Genomic DNA, 21059 nt, shown 5'->3' with positions numbered 1-21059 from the left:
TAAGGAATAGCCATAAAGGAATATTGCTATCCCCAGCAGTGGCCCTTGTTCTGGTCACTGTAATTAACATGGAAACTATGTGGGTCTCTGAAGTGTACTGCATACATGTGGGAGGAACAAAGAGCCTTTCTGATATAATATATGATTTTTAGAAAATACAGGTTTGATCATCACTGGAGACAGATGTAACCTACAGAGAGGTGGGGTTTTTTGGGGGGTGTGTGTGTAGATTTTTTTAAAAAGGGTAAAGGAGGAGTAATGCTTTTTCATTTTCTCTACCAGTTGCTTCAGCTTGGTTTTCATATTTATCCCCTTTCCTGTTGATATTATATATTTTAAAGAAACTATTACTAACCAGGTTTGTATTTGAAAGTTGCTGTAGAGAGGTAAGTGGTGCTATTAGATGTTAATTCTTTCCTATAAAATTACTAATAGGAAGCCATTGTAAAACAGGAGCTTTTACAAAAATCAGTCTTATCTCTCACTACCACCACCCTGCTTTCCCAAAAATTTCTTTCAGGTTGGAGATCAGATATGACATATCAATAGACAGGGGTACAGATTTTTCTACAGGGATATTTCAATTTTTTAGTTGTTAACAGGAAGTAATCAATTGGTTTCATGTATTCAGAGTTCTTCTTCCCCATTTCTGTTCTTAATGAACAGAAATGTATCATGGACACATACAGGTAGAATTGATTTTGTTGCTTGACTGGCAGAGTGCAAATCATAGAATCACAGAATAGTTTGGTTGGAAAAGACTGTTATGATCATCTAGTCCAACCATAAACCCAGCATTGCCAAGTTCACCACTAAAGCATGTCCCCAAGCACCACATCTACACATCCTTTAAATCCCTCCAGGGATGGTGACCACACCACTTCCCTGGGTAGCCTGTTCCAATGCTTGATAATCCTTTCAGTGAAGAAATTTTTTCCTAATATCCAACCTAAACCTCCTCTGGCGCAACTTAAGGCTGTTCCCTCTTATCCTGTCACTTGTTATTTGGGAGAAGAGGCCAACACCCACCTCACTACACCCTCCTTTCAGGGAGTTGTAGAGAGCAATAAGGTCTCCCTTCAGCCTCCTCTTTTCCAAATACATGTTGTTAAAATGTTTAGGTGAACTACCTGACTCGGAGAAAGCAATTACAAGTAATTTTCTGTCTGTAGGAAGGCCCAGTGTAATGAACACGGCTCTTCATGCTTGAGCTCCTTCTGTTGCAAAATTCACTGTCAAAACCCAGTTCTGTGTCTCTGAAATTGTCACCTGCAAAGCCAAGTGTGGTTTTGGGAGCAGGGACCACACAGGGACATGTGGTTTATAGAGCAGGAATTAAATAAGACAACTGCTGTATTAGACTTCAGAACCATTAGCTTCTCCCACATTAGAGATGGTGATAAAATACTTATTCTATAAAATACGTGTAATCCAAAATTAGAAGTCTCCCCTACAGTTACAGTCAAAGCGTTTCACACGTGCCACCTGGCAGGAACAGTCTGGCTTTCTTTTAGTTATTTAAAATCATGATTGCTGACAGGGACTAAGGAATCACACTGTACGACTACAATCTCTTTTTTTGGAAATAGCAACTCTTTCTAGCTAATGGCAAGGATTCCTTTCAGGAACAGAAATACCTACCTTTCATTATGTAAATTAAAAAATACTGTTAACAGTGTCAAATGTTCAAGTGTGGACAACTCATGAGAACCCAAGTAGAATGTAATTGGTGCTTAGCTACGTTTCTCCTGCAAGCTTTAATAATGTTTTTACCGTTGTGGTTGTATTTCCTTGAATGTGGTAGAGAGAAATGACAGGTAGTTATTTTCACTATTTTCTGTTTCTATGGAAACCCAGTGTTTGCAGTAACAGTCATACTGTAAGCTCTGTAATCCTCCCCCGGGGCCTCTAGCCACTGTGGTAACTTAATAATTCATGAGCATTAAGCCTGAATTTGCTGGGAAACAAACTGTGTTGCTTGGAGCTGTTTTCTTAGAGTCAGGTTCATTTCCCTCACAGATTCAGTGTTCTTTTCTCTAAGATGTCTTTATAAAATACACTCCATAAACCAAAGCAGGGTACTTTTCTTCACTTGTTTTTGAAACTGGGGTTGTTGCAGATTTGCTGGATGAGGCAGCTCATGAAAGAACCTCCCACTCTGCCTTTCTGCCCCCTTAAAAAGAAAAAAGGAAAAGAGAGGGAGAAACCAGACACACACCATGAGCACTTGCCTGAAAAAGAAGATTTTAAATAGTCTGTGAATCATTGTTCAGACAAGATGCAAACTGAAAGTTCAGCAGAGGTGATCTTTCTGTCTCAGGGGTTCAGGAGTGATTGCTCAGTGATGGATTGCTCAAATACTGCTGTGCCATGGGATCTAGTATATGCTGGTAGTTTACATTGTAAATGGGAATTTGGTTCTTCACAGACACAGTCTCACTCTGTACATACTCTTTGACTTACTCTCACACCTAAAGTGAGAACTGAAGGCTCATTCTGGGGAGCACTGGGAGATTTTATTATTAGGTCAGTCTTACAGCAGCTGTAAGGACTTAGATTTTTTTCAAGAGAATGAGCAAAAGAATTATCACCTTTAAAAGGTAAACATGATTAACAGAAAATAAAGTTGAAAAGCTTTTTACAGCGGCTACTCCTAAGTGGACTGCAAACAAATTGCTTAATCACCTCATGAGTTCTGCAATGTGTGGATGTGTTCTGAAATACTTTCACAAAAAGGAAACTTTGTTAAAAATACTTGTGATCTTTCCACAAGGTAGTATTTTCAATGGACTTCAGCTCTTAGGAGCCAAAATTATTTACTGTTTGATCGTGACTTTACTTTTCCATTTCTTCATGTACTTATGTAGGTGTCATGAACAGTTGTACTTCAGTAGAAACCTTTTCTCTTACTGCTTGAATCATCTTTCAAGAGAAAAATCAACCCAGTATTTATGACAGCGAAATGACTGCAGTGTGGATATACACGCATGCTGTCTTCATGAATATGAGACCATCTGGTTGAAATAACAGTTCAGAAGTCCTGACGTGAAAATTGTTTCCTATTTAGAAAGTTTCTACAGGGTGTTCTCAAAAGCACCAGGATGCGATGCTGTCCCGTAGTGACCGTTTTGATCACTGAGCATAGTAACGTTTTTGCAGTTGACAAACATCAGAAAGATTTTGAAAAATTTGGCAAGTGGGATGAAAATAAAATTCTGTTTTCCCTAATCTTATGTAAAGTTGTACAGGGAAATACGAGAAGCCTTGTATTGCTGCTGTTGGCTGTATGGCAGGATGCAGCACCAGTGAGAAGCTGGGACAATACAGCCAGGGTTTTTTCCTCTGCCACCACACAGAAAACTGGAGAGCAGTAATTGCTTTCCTGAAAAACTGGCTGATGCTGCTGCACTGGGGCTTTAGATGACTCCTGCTGTGCCGGTTCAGTGTACTTCCTCTCTGATACAGAGAACAATTTCCCAAGTTAATTCACGCAAATATTAGCTTGTGCCAAACTATAAGGTTTGGAGATGAAATTATCTCCCCCTCTACCTCTCCTGCTCCCCTCAAGCCCCAGGAATTTTTTTCATGGTGTTTCTCTGCTGACTTACAAATGTCTTGAAACAAGCATCTGGGTTTTTTTGCTGCCTTAAGAAAATATGTTGGTCATATATCAGTAATTCCTAACATAATTGCATTCACTCGGTCAACCTATTGTCCTTGAAGAGCTTGTACACACAGTGGTAGAAATAATTCAGTATCTCATGGCATCAGTGAAGTCAACTGCCTGAAATGTGGTGTGCACAGCAAGACTGCAGTATTTTGAAGGCAAATGTTGGCAAGGTTTCTGCTGTCATAGAGAATGACTAGCTCATCCTGAGGTCTATCCTGGTTGACCTGGGCTTGCAGTCCAGAGTTTATTCTTAAGATTTATCTGGGATAAAAATTGGTGCTTTTATAGTAATGTCTTAAAATGCTTATTATATATGTCAACTCAAATTTTTTTCTAGAATTATTGCCTGGCATATTAGCATTCATTAAAAGAAGAGACTGGAAGAGATTTTTTTGGGGGGAGAAATTAAATAAAATCGTGCTTATCACCATTTCTTAAATGGTGGAACTGAATATGATGAAAGGAGGTAAACTATGGTGGTTAGGCAGGTTTTTGTATGTAGCTTATTTCTGCTAGCTGCTGTGACAGCATTTTCAGACTTTTCCTGAATTTTTGTTTTGTATGCAAGTAGGGATTTACATAGTACTAGAAGAGTGGGAAAGAAACCTAAGGAGACACTGCAAGAAGTTCAAGGACTAAAATACAAGTTATTGTGTGACCTTATCTGCTACTGTATGACTCTTTTCATTATGCACTGGTACATATGTTATGGGACCAATATGTATTTTAAAAATCACATTTATTCTTAGAAGAGATTGGTCAAATGCTGAACTCTGAAAACTCAGTGAAACATGGCTTTTGAGAAGGGACTGAGGTGTTTGTAAAAATGTTGGGGTTATTCAGTGTTCCCCCGGTTGTTCTCTGGAAATAAGCAACACTGAGGGAAAATAAGAAAAGTGAGGGAACAGATTTATACCTTTTCTCTTTTAGTGGTGTATTGGAATGGAGAGGGTAAAGGAGGCATTTGTTTCTTGGAGATATGGCTGCCCATTATTTAAGGCAAGGAAAAGGTACAAGATGGGAGGTTTCTGCTTGAGGGGATTGATGCCCTAATGAGTCACTGTCTCTACTTCAGGAAACCAATCTCCTCTACATTGTTAAAGATTTTTTTTATTTTTTAAATCCACGTTCTTTATCATTAGTTTCCAATTCAAACAGAAGACTGGTGTGCAGTCTCTCTACAGACCACCATCACTTTGGCACTGTACATCTACTAATGCTGTACCTACATTCATAAATTGATTCACAGACAGGATTTTTGCCTCACAACCCCACACTGATTAAACCCACCAATGAGTTAATACAAAGGAGCTCACTAATCCATTCCAAGCTCTTTGCCAGGCCTTTTGTAGTCATCTTCACATGTTATGCCCCACAAACAAACAACTTCAACAACAAAAGCTCCCCACAGGCATAATGCCACTCCTGCTCACCCAACAGTAAATTTTGTCCCTGTTTGCCCCTTCCTTCATGCTGAAAATGTAATGTCCCAAACCATTGATTGCTTCCTTCCTTTTTGCAGAAGCAGATGTCCGTTCGGTATGGTCCTGCTTTTCAGACAGTTAAAGGAAGCCAAGAAGTGAGACACTATGCCTCTTTCATTTTTCTTCCTTTCAAGTAAAAGAACAAGAAGCTATTTGACTTGGCTTATCAGAGCAGTGTTTCCTATATTTGAGTAGTAGCTTTAGCAATTACCAATCATGCGAGTGATTGTAAAATCTGACTTATTGCTGCACAGGAGGTGGTTTCACTATGACATGAGTTAGCACAGGAGGAGATCTTGCAGTTAGAATAATTGAAGATTGCTTATAGCTTGTAGGAGCAAGAGGAATAAATAAGGTTTTGTTTAAGATACTGCTACTGGTGTGGCTCGTCTTAGGTCTGAATTCAGCAAGGTAAAAATTCTTTTATCTGTTTTGGTGCATCTCTTATCTCTGATCTTACGCAAGGGAGAACTGCTTTTGGTATATTTTCAGAATAGCTGATTTTTTTTTTTCTTCCCCTTGACAGTAGTTTGACTAAGCCATCAGATTGCATCAAATACTCAGTACCTCTCCACACTTAATTTCCATCACTCACTTGGCAATTATAACTACTAGGGTTTTAAATTTTCCTTATGGTGTATTTGACGGGGTTTTTTAACAGAGGAACATATGTCTGTTTTCTTTAAGCAATTAGAGCCTATTCAGTTACAGTAAGAATAATGCTTAATGCATACAAACATGGGCAGTTATTTCCATATGGAGTTTACTTGGATTTGATATTTTTGTCTTACTAAACTGGACATTCATGTTGTCTAGTTTCTATGCATGTTGTTGTCTTCGTGCAAAAGATAAGCTTGTGGAATAGACTCCCTGAAGATTGAACTCTTTCAAAGGAATTAGCTCCCAAAATAAGAAATTGACTGAGTTCCCATTAAGTTTCTTAAGCCTAAATATGTGTGTCTAAAAAAGGAGCTATAGTTACAGCTGAACTATATCAGTGGATCATCAGATCATAGGAAACAGGGTTATTCTTCCTGGTTTCCTTTGACATTGAAATAAATTTGTAGTTGTAAAATGGGGAGCATATGACTGACTAGTTCATAATGTGGGTCAACAGTGTAAGAAGGTTGAGGTCTCATTCCAGGATATACTAATATTATCAGCACTAGTGAGATCTTAATGGAATATTTAGACTAGTTTCTGTGAACTGTTCTTGAACGGTAATACCAAAGATTTGAGAAATTCTGTAGTTGAGAAACAAAACTGTAAGTATAGGAGAAATGACCTGCAAGGAAAGGTGGAAGAGCTTGAGATGACTTAGTCTTTTAAGATTGCCTATTAGCACTGCTGTCTTTGCATTCTCCTTGTCCTGTCAATGGATCTCTCCTTTGACAGAACGCCTCTTCATGTTCCATCTTCTTTGTTGCCTCAAAGTCCCCTTAATTATCTAGTGACACAAGCTCAAGAAGATTCACGGGAGGACTGGAAATTAAAGAAAGGAATTTAAAGGTTGTTACAGAGGTAATGCTGGAATAAGGGAACAATCAATGAATAGGCAGGTTGAAAAAGATGAAGGATGATGATCTGCTTCACTTCTTGAAAAGCACTGGAATGTGGGGACAGCAACCAGATTTTCCATGGCTGTAACAAGAAAAAGGGTGAATTGCAAATTTTAAAAGATTTCCACTTGTTAATGGAGTAAAACCTTGCAAGAGGCTACCAAATGAGCCTCCAGAATCTCTCTTTGGATGTTTTGAAGCAAAGCAAGCCATACAACTTCTAATAATGAACCAAGTATAAATAGACTATCCTAGCTCAAAGACGTGACAGTCCCTTCTCTGCCATTGTCAGAGGGAAAGCCTGCATAGGATTCTGTGGCATACAGCATTGTAGTCAACTTCAAGTATGAAAATAAAATGCTCATTAGTGCTGAAATAATTTTTCAAATAAAACCTCTGTTGGAAGTTCAAAAATATGGAACTTAACTAGATTTAAAAATATAAAATGTAATGCTATTATTGAGATCAATGGAGATAAAAGAGCAGTTATAACACTGTTTATTTAAGAACTTCAATTTAATGAGGTTTAATTCTTAATATATGTAGTGCATATATATAAATGCATTTGTATGGTACATACATATATTCTAAGTTATAAAGTGCACTCTCTTCCAGTAACTCTGTAAAAGGCTAGTGAGAATTTTTTAACCATGACAGCCTGAATACTTTTCTGGGTTCGTTATATCCAAGACTATTAAACTCAAAGATATTGCTGCTATTTTTGAGCTTCACTTTGGTGTAAGCTGATAGTACACATCAGCAAGAGTATTGCTGTATGCTTGCTTTATTTTGTTATTTCCCTAATTATCCAGTACTAGACATCATTGGAGACAGAACAGTAGGGTAAGATGGACCTTTCATATGAAGGGCCATTAAGATTTCTCTGTTTTTGACCTCAACTCAGTTTCTGTTGGACCAGCATCTTCTGCTTCTATAATATGGATAGTAGTATATATTTCCCGTATTTTTACCCCAGAATTTGAAAATACTCTTAGTCAGCAGTACACTTTCAAATTTCTGTTTTCCTTTTCTGTAAATAATTCTTCATCTCACAGAAGAGCTTGGTCCTCTACTAGTGGTTTGGTTTTCCTTCAAAATTTCAGTTGTTCTCTGACAAGCTCTGATCTGACCACTGCAATGAAAGTGAAGATACTCTAGGTGTTTATTTATAGGGTATAATAACTTCCAGGGACTTGCAGTGAGCTATGAGTGAGCCAGCTTTGCTTTTACACTTTGATTCTGGATGGACATCTTCACTAGTGAATACATTTTTCCCTGCAGATTTGATTTATATTGCTCATAATCTTCAGCTGGCAGGCTGCTTTTGTCTTGTTTCCTCCTGATCCTAGGCTGCATGTATTAGCTTTGTGTTTATCTGTTGTGCCCCTGTTTGGTGGCTGGATTACATTCCCGGCAGCAGAAATGAAAGAATAATTTGCCAGAGATCTTGTTTGTATAGTATTGATCCATTTTATGCTCTTATCCTTAAAAATGGGATGTGGTTAATATGCATAAAGCATAGTAATTGTTTTTCAGCATACTAGTAAAGAGTGCTGGCAAACTTACGTGTAACAAATAAACTACAATCATTTAATTATCATTGCTTCAAATTCAGTTTTAAAGAGGACCAATGTTTGTTTTATGTAAGGAACTTCTATAGCTCTGTAAGTCACGATAGTTTTTTTGTTTTCTTTAAGGAATTTTACTTTTCTTTATGGAAGGAGACATGTTTTATGAATTATAATTGGAACAGAAATGAAATGTATGTTTCCTCCTAATCTGTCTAAATGAAAGATTTTACAATTAAACTGATTCAAAGATTAAAATTGAATGGATTTATTAAAATTAAAGACTGCCTAAGCAGTGTTTTTAAAGGCATTGGAAATACTGATGTTTATTGCCGTGTCTTGGAAAGAACATGGCTATGAGCTGATATATCTTTAAATTACTATGTATTTTAAATGATATAAAGAATGATTCCTGTTGGAAATTGATAGTATAAAAGTTAGTTACCTTCTGGTTTATTCCCTGGATTAACCAGAGTTTACCTGTGGGCATCACTGTAACTGTCCTGCTTTCTCCTCTTCTGAAACTCATTGAGTAGGGAGAGCTGAATGCTGGCAACTGCAGTTGCTGCTGAACTAACACCTATTTCAGTTAATGTTCATGTTTAAGTTCTGCAGTGTCATTGTTCAGGCAGTGCTGGAGGTCCTGTTTGTGCAGCCCTTTTGCAGGAGCAACGAAGGATGGAGGCAAACAGTTGGGAGAAGCAGCCCCTTTGGCCGTCCTGCTTGAATTGCTTGCTACTGCATGTTTTCACAACCTTAATTAGTTACCAGACTGAGTTAATGATAAAAGGTTAGGAATGTAATTAATGTGTTTCTATTGAAAATAGGTCTTATTCTAAAAATTCTGACTTCATTTTTTGTGATTTTATGTATTAAGTAGATCAAGGTAACTATGAAGACATAATATTGTTGTTGTAATGTAACTGTTGCTGTGATGTACTGAAGTTGTGATATTGTACTGCACTCCATTTAAAGCATCATAAAATCCTCACTAAAAGATTAGATTATATCATATCATTAAAGCATTTGCTAAAACATTCTTAACTTACTAACTGACATCTCAGAAAGTACTTGTAGGCAAAGAATCATCAAATATCTTTCTTGTGGGTTTCTTTGGGGTATGTTAAGAATCTCTGAGGCTATAAGCATCTGTTGCAAATTAATTAAAATTATTGCTGAATGAGGTTGTGGGATACATGGCAATTGGGTTAATAGTAACAGGGAGAGTGAAACAGCCAGAGAGAATTGCTTAGCAAGATAAACCTAAGCAAATGAACATGCAGAGGTGTACAACGAGATGTACGAGTCCTGCTCACAGAATTAGGGTCCATTCCTACAAAAGCAGCAGTTCTGAAAAAGCAGCAGGTCGGTATTTTCAGAAGTTGCTTCAAATGAACTCGCAGCATAATGCCATGGTAAAAAGGCTGGTGTTTGATTAACTACAGTTAGGATTAGCAGGGACTTGGTTTCATATGTGTGTATTTGTATTTATGGTGTAGGTGGTACCAGTACTAGGCTGTTACAAACTTAACGTTTTTGGAACTGTTCTTGAAATTGTGTTGAAATATTGCACCATAGATTGAGTTCTGTAAAAGGATTCCAACACTTTTTTCTTGAATTTCTTAACAGCATTAAATTACTTAGTTGTTTGTAGACGTTTCGTTACATAATATAATTAATGACTGATATCACTACTCTACAAGAAATCAGCTTTTCTAAAGGGCTCTTTAACATACAGAAGAAAATGTAACAAAAAGCAGCAGCTAAGCCCTGGAAGCAGACATTTCCAAGCTGATGTTGACCCATGCTTTTTAACAGTCAGGATGAGTAGCCTTTTGGAGCAAGCTACCAAAGGAAGCAGTATATACCCTGGAAGCAGTATATACTCTACATTTTCATATTTTTCAGGCCAGCAGTGGATAGTAATGCTGCAAAAAGTGTTTTAGTCAAATAAAGGTTACTGGAGTTGATACAGTCATACTAGAAAAAAATGATCTGTGATACAATGGAGGTGTAACTAGAAGATTTAATGATGTGCTCTTGCTTTATTTCTGTGAATCTGTAGGAAGAAAATTCTAGTCAATACTTATGTGTTGTCGCACATCTAGTGAATAAATTGCGCTTACTCATCGAATTTATTTGTATACATAAATTCTCTGTCTGTCTCAAGAAATAATTTCAGTGTCCATGTCTTACCATCCATAGTAAGGATTACTTGTTTTGCAGTCCTGTTATACATGCTGGTGTTGCTGGTAAAAGGACTGTTTAATTTGATTGATAAGCAGTTCTGTGAATTGAATCTTAATGTGTTTGAATTAGTGTATTGTTTCTATAAATAGCAAAGGAGATTGCTTAATTGGTATTCTTGTTGCTTTTAGTTTTGAGTGGATTTTAATGAACTGAGTTTTACCAAAGGCAGTGTATGCCTCAGCAAGCGTGACTTAGCCTTTGCCTGAAGTAGTTGTAATCTGTTCAAATCTTCTGCTTCATATATTCACATTATTTTAATGTTACTGCATCATGAATATGCATCAACATGATGTTTTCACATGCAGAGTACTTGCTATTAAATGTCTTCTATGCTATTCTATGTAATTTTATCTAGATCAATGAGTACTGTTTCATAGGCTTCGGGAATTAAAAAAATTATACCTCATGCATCTTTTCTTTAAAAAAAAAAAAAAAATCCTACCTGTACTGTTATGTTGAACTGTGTACATACATGAAACTTATTTATTTTTTTAATATTGTTTGCTTTTTAGTGAGAGATTTATGGTGAGGTTAAACAAGAACGGAGGCCCCAGGAATCCGGAGAAGATAGATCGAATGTGTGCGCTTTTCACAGTACGTGTCCGTTCCCTTTCTTCTTCCCTTACAGTAGTATGGTTGTTGTCACCCTGAGGGGAAAAAAAAACCCGATTCTTTCTTCCAAATATATTGAGTAGAACAGAAGCTGTTTCTAAGTTTTGTTATGGTTATAGCTAAATGGTGATACAAGAAAATGGATGTACTTCTAAACTGTTTTTGTGGCTAAGTAAATACTCTGAAGTACTTCCTTTTACGTGCATTTGTTCCTGCTTATAGTTTGAAATTTTGAATATTTTCAGTGCATGGTACTGTGCTCTTAGATAACAGAGCACATGAAAAAGCTGTGTTGGCCTGAACATAAAGCAAGGCACTTTTTTCAGAATCAAAGTTAGGAAAATAACTCCAACAACACACACACGCACAGAGAAGAACAGAGAATTCTCCAAATGATTTTTGTCACGGCCATTCCAGAGTCCGTGTAGCAGCGCCGGGTAGATGGTGCAGCAGCATCCTCCCAGGTCAACAGCACAGTGTGTGGGATGGAAGAGAAGGATCAGGATGTGCTGCAGAAGCAGCAACCAAGTTGAGCTACAGAGAGTTGGTTGTAATAAAGAAAATGCTGTGACTTGCTAAGTTTTTATAGCAGGTCTGTGCAAATAGCTACCCTGTCCTGCCACCAAGCAGATACAACCAACTGCACCAGCAGTCTTTAACCATCTGTGCCAGCAAAGCCAGATAAGTAACATCCATCTGTGACTCCTACCAGGTAATACCTCAGTTGGGAGTGAAATAACCAGCTAAGATTTACTTCTGTTTAGTTCTTCAGACTCATCTCTCACCTAACTGCCTTCTTGTTTATGGTTTTGGTTATGTAGTTTCAAAGCACTCAAGCTTTAATAGCCGTTCTCTGCACTGGTCTTAAGTTCTGATAAAAATTGCCTCAGAATCATGTGTCAGACCGTGATTTTATCTGTCACTTCTTCTCAGAAAGAATATGTAAATCTAGAGACACTGAAACTTAACAGCTCATCACAGAATAACTGCAAGGAATTTCAGATCCCAAGTGTGATAAACACCTTCCATCGTGACTCACCTTTAGCTAGTGCACAAGCTAGAAGCTCTTTGACAGAACTATTTTTATCTCCAGTGAAGAAAAATATGGCAGATGGCTTTGGTATAAGCTTTAGTTCTGGCACTGAAACCCTCTTAAGGTCAAGCAGGGCTGGACACTGAGATAGGCATGGTTCCCAGCACCATTCCTTTTTCTCCTTTAAGAAGACAGCTGAATTTGTCCTCTTAAGGAACAGAACCTAGCTAGCCAGATGTAAGGATGCTCAGTTCTGCCTCCCTCTGGATATGAGATATGCAGGTCAATCCAAAATTGGCACTGATATTGATGCTGACATCAGTAGCAGTTCTGGTTTTGGTGCCATCAGTGAAATGCTACCAGCTGATTAAATGCCAGTAGATGTAACAGTGCCACTGGCACTGATGTTTCCACTGCTGGTAACTCAAATCCAAGTATCTTTTCTCTTCTAAGAAAAAGGTGGCCAGAGAGCAAGCTTCAGCACTGCTGTCTGGATCATGCAAGAAGGTTGAGTGCGGGATTAAAAATTGCTCTAAGGATTATTCCCAAAAGGCAGCACTGGCTGGTTCATATGAAGGTTGGCACTTTCTGGCCTCTGAGGTTCATTATTCTTAAAAAGATTTTTACCACCAAACTTCCCCATCTGCACTGGTGCCACTCGGAGTCATGCAACAGCTGACTCTGTTGTCAACAGCGTAAAACAGTTTTGCTCTGGTGACCTGCAAACCAGTCTTTACATGGTTTCAAAAATACAAAAAGAACAAGGATATGCTACAGCCAAGGGCATAACATAGTTCCAGAAGAGACTGGCTGCATATTATGAATGGGCCCAGTCTAGTCTAAAAGAAGCCAGCCCTGGGTATTGCAGGCCTGTGCTGTTCTATAGTACTGATCCTTCTGAGCAGAGATCTCTCCCAAGCTACCTTTCTATACAAAAACTATACAAAAATACCTAATCTGCCTCAGTATCAGTTCTCAGAGGTGCTTAGTCTGGCTATCTGTCACTCTCTCTGGTAGAATGCGTACTCTACATAACAGGAATTATGATGATTAGGAAAATTATCTGTGCAAAAAAGTGCACATTTAGATACAATATTTTTTATCAATTTATTCATAGAACTTTCCAAATTATGTAGCAAATGAGCAACAAATAATAGCTTGTTGAATAGCCATTTTATCTGCAATGGTTCTATCTTGTCATAATTTCTTAATTATTAAATGCTTCCAAAATAAGATAGTTCTGTGACTTTCACGTTTGTTCCCAAGGTGTCTTGGCTTTAAATTTGTTTATTTTTTTCCTCACCCTCCCCCTGACCCTGCAGTATCTTTCTAAAACTAAATTTTTCCCAGAGGCAAGAAGCCCCATATCTTAGATAATTCAAGGTATCCCTGTCTGTTCCTGCTGTCTCCTTGTGTAACATACCAGAATTACTTAGGTTTTGGTTTTGGATCTGCTGTGGTATTGTACCAAAGGTGAGAAGCTGCTTCCTCTGAAGATTAAAGCTCACTCGAGCAAACCTCAGCCTATGCACACTTTAGAAACATTCTTGTGTCTGAATTAAACCATAAATACACAACATAAGCTTGTTATTTTTCTTGAATACCTTACTCTCTGTGGCCTATGAGGTTGGCAACTGAATTTGGTAAATCTGTTTAAAAATTAGGGGCAGTCAGGTGTCCTTGATTGCACTGTTTTGGGGGTGGTGATCTCGTTTCTTTTTTAAACATACAATTAGACCTTTATAGAAACCAACATAGTAAAGAACTAACCATTATTGTAGAGTAACTCTTCCCCATACTTAATATGGGTGGATAGAAAAATTGAGTTGATTTTCTAAAAAGCCATGCAACTAGAATTGTTATAAAATTATTTTGTTTATCAGCCAGTATGGCTTAAGAAGCTCAGAAGGATGTGGGAAATAACCCCTCTGTGGATGCAGTGCTAAAAACACCTTTCTGGAAATTGATTTATATTGCACACAACCAAATAATAAATGTGGTTTGTCTTGCTTGGGCCCTAAATCATGTACATGGATTATCTGCAAAGAAATTATCTGGAGGCTTCTTCACAGGGGTTGGGGTTTTTAATTGTTGGGTTCATGTCGTAGGAAGCATTTCTGCCCTTGTAAAAAGCCTCTGCTGTACAAAATGAAATACAAGGCCATCTGGGCCCACATTTTTTGTCTTCTGACTGTGACACTGTATATTTTTTTTGTGAAATTGAAAAGTGACTGAAGTGTGAACCCATCAATATGTGCATGCCCTACCATTTTGTGATATTTTGACAGCTGCCCTTTGAAAAAAAAGAGTTTTCTAAATTGCTTTTAATTAGAACTGGTAATCTGATAGTATAATAAAATTCCCCTTGTCAAATCACAGATATTTTCAAAAATCTGTTACTCTCTAGAGTATTAAGTGCTACCTGCAAGTTTTTTTGGGTTTTGAAATGTATTGTCAGGCACTACTGAGACTAAAACTATGCCAAATCCCTTCCTATACTGGAACTTCAATTTTTCCAAGACATGCAAGATAAAGCCTGCCATATGCTACACTGGTATGTTAGGTGATGAAGGAAGCCTAGAAAGTATGTTCCCTTATTCATGCAGCAGCAAAATAAGAGTTGAAGAGAAAACGCTAAGGAGGATTTATATAGCTTCATTCTTTGGCTTCAGAGAGACGTGATCTTCTAGCTGGTAAGCATCCCAAACAGCGTATTTGCAACTCGCTGCATATGCTGCCCAGGGAAATACAGTCCTCCTTTTAACAGAGTAAGAAGATACAGCCACGAATTTATTACTTGCCTCCTGTAATTTAGCAATAGAACGCTGTTTGAAAGGGACTGAAACTTCTCCTTGGAATAAATTCTCTTTATGCCTAGTTCTCAGTCACTGTGCCCAGATTTTATTGTGCTATATGTCACTATAATCTGAAGTTCAGTGTTTATGTGCATTGCCGTCATAATCTCAGTTGTTAAAATTTAGTTTCTCAAGTCACACGAGAAAGAAATCTGCTGTGTGAATTAAAATTTCATGTTTTAGCTTTCAGTAAAATATGATTTTTAATTCACTAAACTGGTTCAAACTAGGAATGACAGAACTTAGATGTCCACAGTTTATAATTTCCCCCATCCCTTATAAACAGTTGCATTATTTCCTTTTGCAGTGGTTTTAATACCACTAAGTTGTGGGGTATTTTTTTTTTAAATCTGAACATGTGTTATGGCGATTTTTCCAGTTGATGTTTACATTGTAGTTTCAAGAAAAAATACAGTATTAGGAGGCCATGCTGCATTTGTAGATAAACACATCCACCAGTGTTCTTCTGCCCACACAAGTGTACCTTTTAGAAGTGACTGTTACCACTGGGATTGATGACTTTATTCAATTGAAAAGGAAAAAAGAAAAGTGAAGAAACGTGAGCTCATAGCTGTCATTTCAGGTGATTTGTAAAGTCATATATAAAGCCCTTGAGCTGTGTTTAGAAAGCAGCTTGCTGAAAACGTTTTGTACAAGCAAAAAAAATTATATTGTTTTAAAATGATGTGAGGTGATAACCATTGCTTCGGGGTAAGGGGAGGACTGAAGTCAACAACAGTAACTGAGCTTATAACCTTTTTTTGGGTTTGTCTCTTCCACATGCTCACACACTTCACTCACTCTCCCACATTGTCAGGAAGAATACATTAATAATTTTGTGTTCCCAGTTGTTCTGTTCCTGAGAAATGACTGGAGCGGTGCCCTTTACATTTAGGGAGGATTTGGAGGCTGTATGGTATAAGTCAGTACATAATAATAAGATGACAGCACTTAGTAGGGTGAGGAGAGAGGAGAGGCACCAGCTGTTGCTGGAGAGCACAAGGAGCCTTTTAGCATCAGAGTCTCAAACGTGAATGAATATGCTCACAGTGCATATTAGGTGTTTAAAATCTTGTCTTGGAGGTTAGTAACATAAGGAAAACTTGTTGAACAATGCTAATGTTTTTAGGAAGAAATGTTTCTTAGATCTTTTCTCTAATTAAATAATTAATTTTTTTCTCTAATTAAAAAAGAAGTAGTCTTAGAAGTTTATCTTTGTTTATAATGTTATCAGAAAAAAATGCAGCATGCCAAGGAAATTGCGATTGAGACGGTTATAACATGTGAATGCAAAATGCTGCAGTAATGAATTATTGAAAAGCACTCTATGCATATTTCCTTAATTTATTTCCTTTATTATTAAAGGTTTGTCAGGGTCAATAATACTTTTTTGTCTTCGTTAGCTTCACCTTTCCTTTTATGCTTTTGTAGGTTCTCCTTTGCCTGTTTTTTGACTTTCTTTAAGCACATTTTTAAAAGTTTTGACCTGCTGTTCTGTGATGTGGAATTTTAGAGTTTTCGTCCGTGTGTATAATTGCTTGCCATAAAAATAAATTTTGGGAGAGCTTAGGGTCCTGTGTTTTGCCAAGCACTTACCTCATCTTAAGACTGAGTTTATTTCTTAGTTTTCCCAATATGTTATCACCATTTGGAACATACTGAATGTAAGAGTGACCATCTATGTCACTAAACCATTAGAATGTTTTTAGCCAAATGTGGCCTCTTCCAGCTACCCCAAATAATCCCTTGGCATGTTTTGGCAGTTAGAAAGGAGCAGAGAACATTTCCAGTCAGCAGTTTCCATGCAGCCTACCCTGCTTTTGGACTTGTAAGAAGGTTAACCATGAGCTAGCTGCCCTTGGCTCCCAGCCACTCGTATAGAGAGAGCCTGGAGGTTCTGTGCGTGGCTGAGATGCTGCCTTGCTGCTTGCATAATGTAATAAATATATATCGTATGAAACAGGATTAAGGCTGCACAATCAAAAGCATTAAAATAAACCATGTGTCTGAGTCTCATACCTTTTTATGTCTTCAGACTTCTGCTTATTCTGAGGAATTGTGCCTATCCACTCATGAAATGGAGATTCGTTCAAAACGCACTCGAATTTTTATCTAAATTCTGACAGTCAAGCTGCAGATTTTTTTCTGGACCCATCATGTCAGACTCAGACTTCATGATGAGAAGTCAAAAAACAAAAAAGGAAATCAGAAAGAAAGGAATAAGCTTGGGGACAAGGCTGGGGTGAAGGAAGCCAGGATGGATTGCAGCTGGGGTAACTCGGGTTTAAATTCACTTTAAATTGAATGCAGTCTAATAATGTGTTTGAATTAAGGATTAAATTAACATTTTAAATGTTTGCCAGAATTTTTATACAGCATCAGTAGTCAGTGAAGTCAAAATATTTGATTTCTTTTCCTTTTAAAGAACGTTCCAACCAAATACAATGCTTCTATGCTTTATTTTTCTTGTCTGTAAATTAGAAATAATAATACTTCTTATTTAAGGATGGAGTAGCTAAATAAATGGAGTGCGATACTGTGTAGTCCTCATTGTTTGTGGGAGTTTTGCAGGCACTTATTTTGGAAGTGCAATGGATTCTTTTTTTTAATGTCTATATTTTTTTCTCATTTTTTAGGATCTCAGCAGCAAGGACATGAAGAGAGATTTGTACATAGTTGCCCATGTAATTCGAATAGGTAGAGTATGATTTATTTCTTTAAATCTATATAATTAACAACGCTTTTACACTATTTTAATTTATGTTTTACTTAACTGACATTATAATGATTTAAGCAGTTGGAAAGCTCAGTCATAGACCATGCCTATCTGCTGAGATTAACATTCAGACCATATGTAGCCAAGTGTTAGAAAGTTACTCATTACTGTTAACAGTGATTTTTTTTTTTTTTTTTTCTTCTCACTCTGAAACAAAATACTTGATTAAACACCACATTTGGGGTGGCTGTTCACATCTAGTAAATCAGATGCTGTTACACATAGATAAAAAATCTGTTTTCCGCTGTAGGAATCTGAATTGCTTCCAAGAACCCACACTCGAGTTTAGGGAGATGCCTGTAAAACAGAAGAGCAGGGAAGCTGTCAGACCTGTCAGTTCTTTCTACCTACTGACACCAGAAAGGAGCGTTAGCAGCAGTGCCTGCCTGCTGGAAGCCTTTTGAGCTTGCAGCCCAGCATCTAGCAGCGTACACTTGCTTCCTTCCAGGTTCTCCTGGCTGCTCACGTGGAGCTATGCAGAGGAGAGGTCTGGATGCGTAGTACCTAGACCTGAGCCTAGCCAAGGAAGAAAACCCTTCCTTGTTAATTCACTTGATTAATCACCCTTTATAGACTGAGTTGCTCTGACTATTCATAGACCAGGCTAGACTTTATTTATTCTTTTTGAGATTTACAGCAGCAAGAATGGAAAGTGTTTACAGTTGAAATTGAGTTTAGAACATGTCTTAGGCAGTATAGTGCAGTGCTTGAAGTAGTTCACCGACAGCTAGATGAATTTTTTAGCCCAGCAGTGTGTTTAAGTGAAGTGACTATATGACTTCTGGTATCTGAATTAGATTGCTAGAATCTCTTTTAGATGGAAGGTGCTGCATAGAAAAAAACTCTAGTTAAAAAGGATATGATTAGTTAGTAACAGGGAGTTAAATGGTTCTAAACCATGAATATGTATACTTTTACTGAGAAATTAGCAAGTAAGTATTTTATCTCTGTTAAGTATAACTTACTCCAAGTATTTAGGCATAAAATGTCAACAACATATAGTAGGAATAACAGTCTCTTCAGTTGTATTATTCTAAACAGCTTAGTGCACTCTCATGTTTTCCAGGTTTTCAGTTAATTGAAAAATGGCTGGGTAGTGTTTACAATGAAAGGGAGTTGAACCCTCTTCGCAGCCCATTCACTACTAGCATCCATTACCAGCCACAGACACCTCTTCTGAAGTGCAGAAGGTCTAAACAGCTTAGTCAAACCATAGCTCAGCTGTGTTGTCCTGTGAATGACAATATGCATTCTACATCACAAACATGTTAGAAGGATCATTTTTTCATTACCTGACTTCACTGTGTCTTAAAGCATCTAAAAGTTAGAATTACTCTGTGTCACTTGAGATGATAAACAGAGCTTGTAGACAGTTATGCTGTAGTTCCAGCTTAGATTTTTAACCTTGGTGCAGGGAGTGCTGGCCAAAGTATTAGGTGTAATGTTACAAGTTGGTCTAGGTTATCATAGTGATTTTTAAAGTCTTGGCATTTTTTTACTCTATTAAAAAACTGCTTTAACAATAGGAAGTCAATCATTGAGCAGCTTTGTACCTCAGAATTCTCCTTTATGTGCTCCAAGACTAACATGATAAATGCCACAATGTATAGTACATTCCCTTAAAGCCGTTGTATAAAGTGAAAATTTGTGTAAGTACTGGACTATAATGGAAGGACCACAGTGAATCTTTGTGGGGTTGCAGAGAGGTGAGTACAAGCCCTATTCTTGGCTCATTGAACAGATGATCTGTAGTCAGCCCAGCTGGATACAAATATGTGTTGTGAGGCTGCAAATCAAAGCTGGCCAGACATGACACTGTTCACTTTGCCCTTGGCTGGTCTGTTAACTAAATAAGATGATGTGCCATAATCAAAGTAGCCCAGGGGGTCAGGTAGGTTCAGATGGACCTCTGGGTTTGAAAATATGTAAGAAGAATAAAAGAGTGGGGAGTACAGAGAAGACTGCAAGCTGTAGTTGAAACTCTCTGTAGGTATGCATGCTCAGAGGGATAATAGAACAGAATGGATGGAATGGCTCCATATGGATCTCTAATATTTTAAATTTATTTTCTTTTTAGGTCGCATGTTGCTAAATGATTCAAAAAAAGGGCCCCCTCATTTACACTATCGCCGCCCCTATGGCTGTGCAGTATTGAGCATCATGGATGTACTTCAGTCAATCTCTGAAATAAAAGAAGAGAAGGATTTTGTTCTCAAAGTTTACACGTGAGTAACTCCTAGAGGGAAAAGAACACTTTATATATGTTGAGTGGTGAGATACTAAAGAGATATTCAATATCAAGGTGCCATAGATTGCATTTAGGGTTTTACCCTCCTCACAAGGTAAATTAGTGCTGTTGGCACTGGTATTTGCTCCTTTATTATTCCAGAAGCTCATAGAAACTCATAATAGATGTTTCAGGTGTGTCAGGTCCTTCAGAAATAATTGAATATTCCCTAAATCTGTGTGACATGCAAAGCTGCACTTCTGTTAATGTGTTTTATTTAAAATCTGCTAAGCTTAAAACAAAGAAATATGCTGTATTTCACCTGATGAAATACATTCTTCATACATTACAAATCTGTAAGTCCAAAGAAAAGTCTCTCGGGCAGCTCTTCCACTCTTCTTTTGCCAACAGTTACAAAAACTGTGGTAAAAAAGTCAAGTTATGACCTCGGGCCGTAATGGTTGTCTTTCTTCTCTTTGTCAACAGAATCTGGGTAATCTTGACATTTTGTCACCATTCAGTTTCAGCTTCCCTCAAATCAGTGGGTTTTGGTAACATAGTTTTTGTTAATATTGGCCTTGTAGATAGGGTGTTAATACATTGCAACTGCAACATTGTGAATGTTTACAGTAATGGAACATGCTGAATGTCACCTTTCCGTTTTGATGCCCTTTCAATGCATCTTTAGCTTCTTATTCTAGGAGAGAAAAAAACTTGTAAAATACTGGAATTCTTCATTTGCCAGTGATTGATAAAGTCACACAGTCAGTTAGAGCAGTCCAGGCTCCTAGTACTAGGATCAAAAAAATCACAGGACAGAGAGCTTCCCTTATCTTCCTCTTTGTCTCTAGTGGTTTGTTAATATGAATTCCCTTCACACCACCCAAAGTACCAGCTGTATCTGCCTCCATGGTTGAGCAGATTTCTGTTAGCTCTTGTTCTGTGTCTGCTTCCTCGTGCCCTTTGTTGTCAGCATCCCCACACACCCGTTACTGCCTTCCCAGAGAGGAGGTACAGCCCATAAC

At 37.7% G+C, this 21059-nt stretch overlaps 1 protein-coding gene across 1 annotated transcript in view; it reads left to right on the top strand.

Moving 5' to 3' along the window:
• DOCK3 (dedicator of cytokinesis 3) overlaps positions 1-21059 on the top strand; it is a 190760-nt gene that overhangs the window by 76675 nt on the left and 93026 nt on the right. The window contains exons 10-12 of the mRNA XM_029085987.1: positions 11044-11125; positions 17668-17728; positions 19885-20032. Coding sequence (XP_028941820.1) covers positions 11044-11125; positions 17668-17728; positions 19885-20032 — 291 coding nt within the window. The remainder of the gene's footprint in view (positions 1-11043; positions 11126-17667; positions 17729-19884; positions 20033-21059) is intronic.

The sequence above is a fragment of the Antrostomus carolinensis genome, unplaced genomic scaffold (assembly GCF_000700745.2).
Source record: "Antrostomus carolinensis isolate BGI_N321 unplaced genomic scaffold, ASM70074v2 scaffold9257, whole genome shotgun sequence".
Lineage (NCBI taxonomy): Eukaryota > Metazoa > Chordata > Aves > Caprimulgiformes > Caprimulgidae > Antrostomus > Antrostomus carolinensis.
This window is presented reverse-complemented; position numbering and strand designations above follow the sequence as displayed.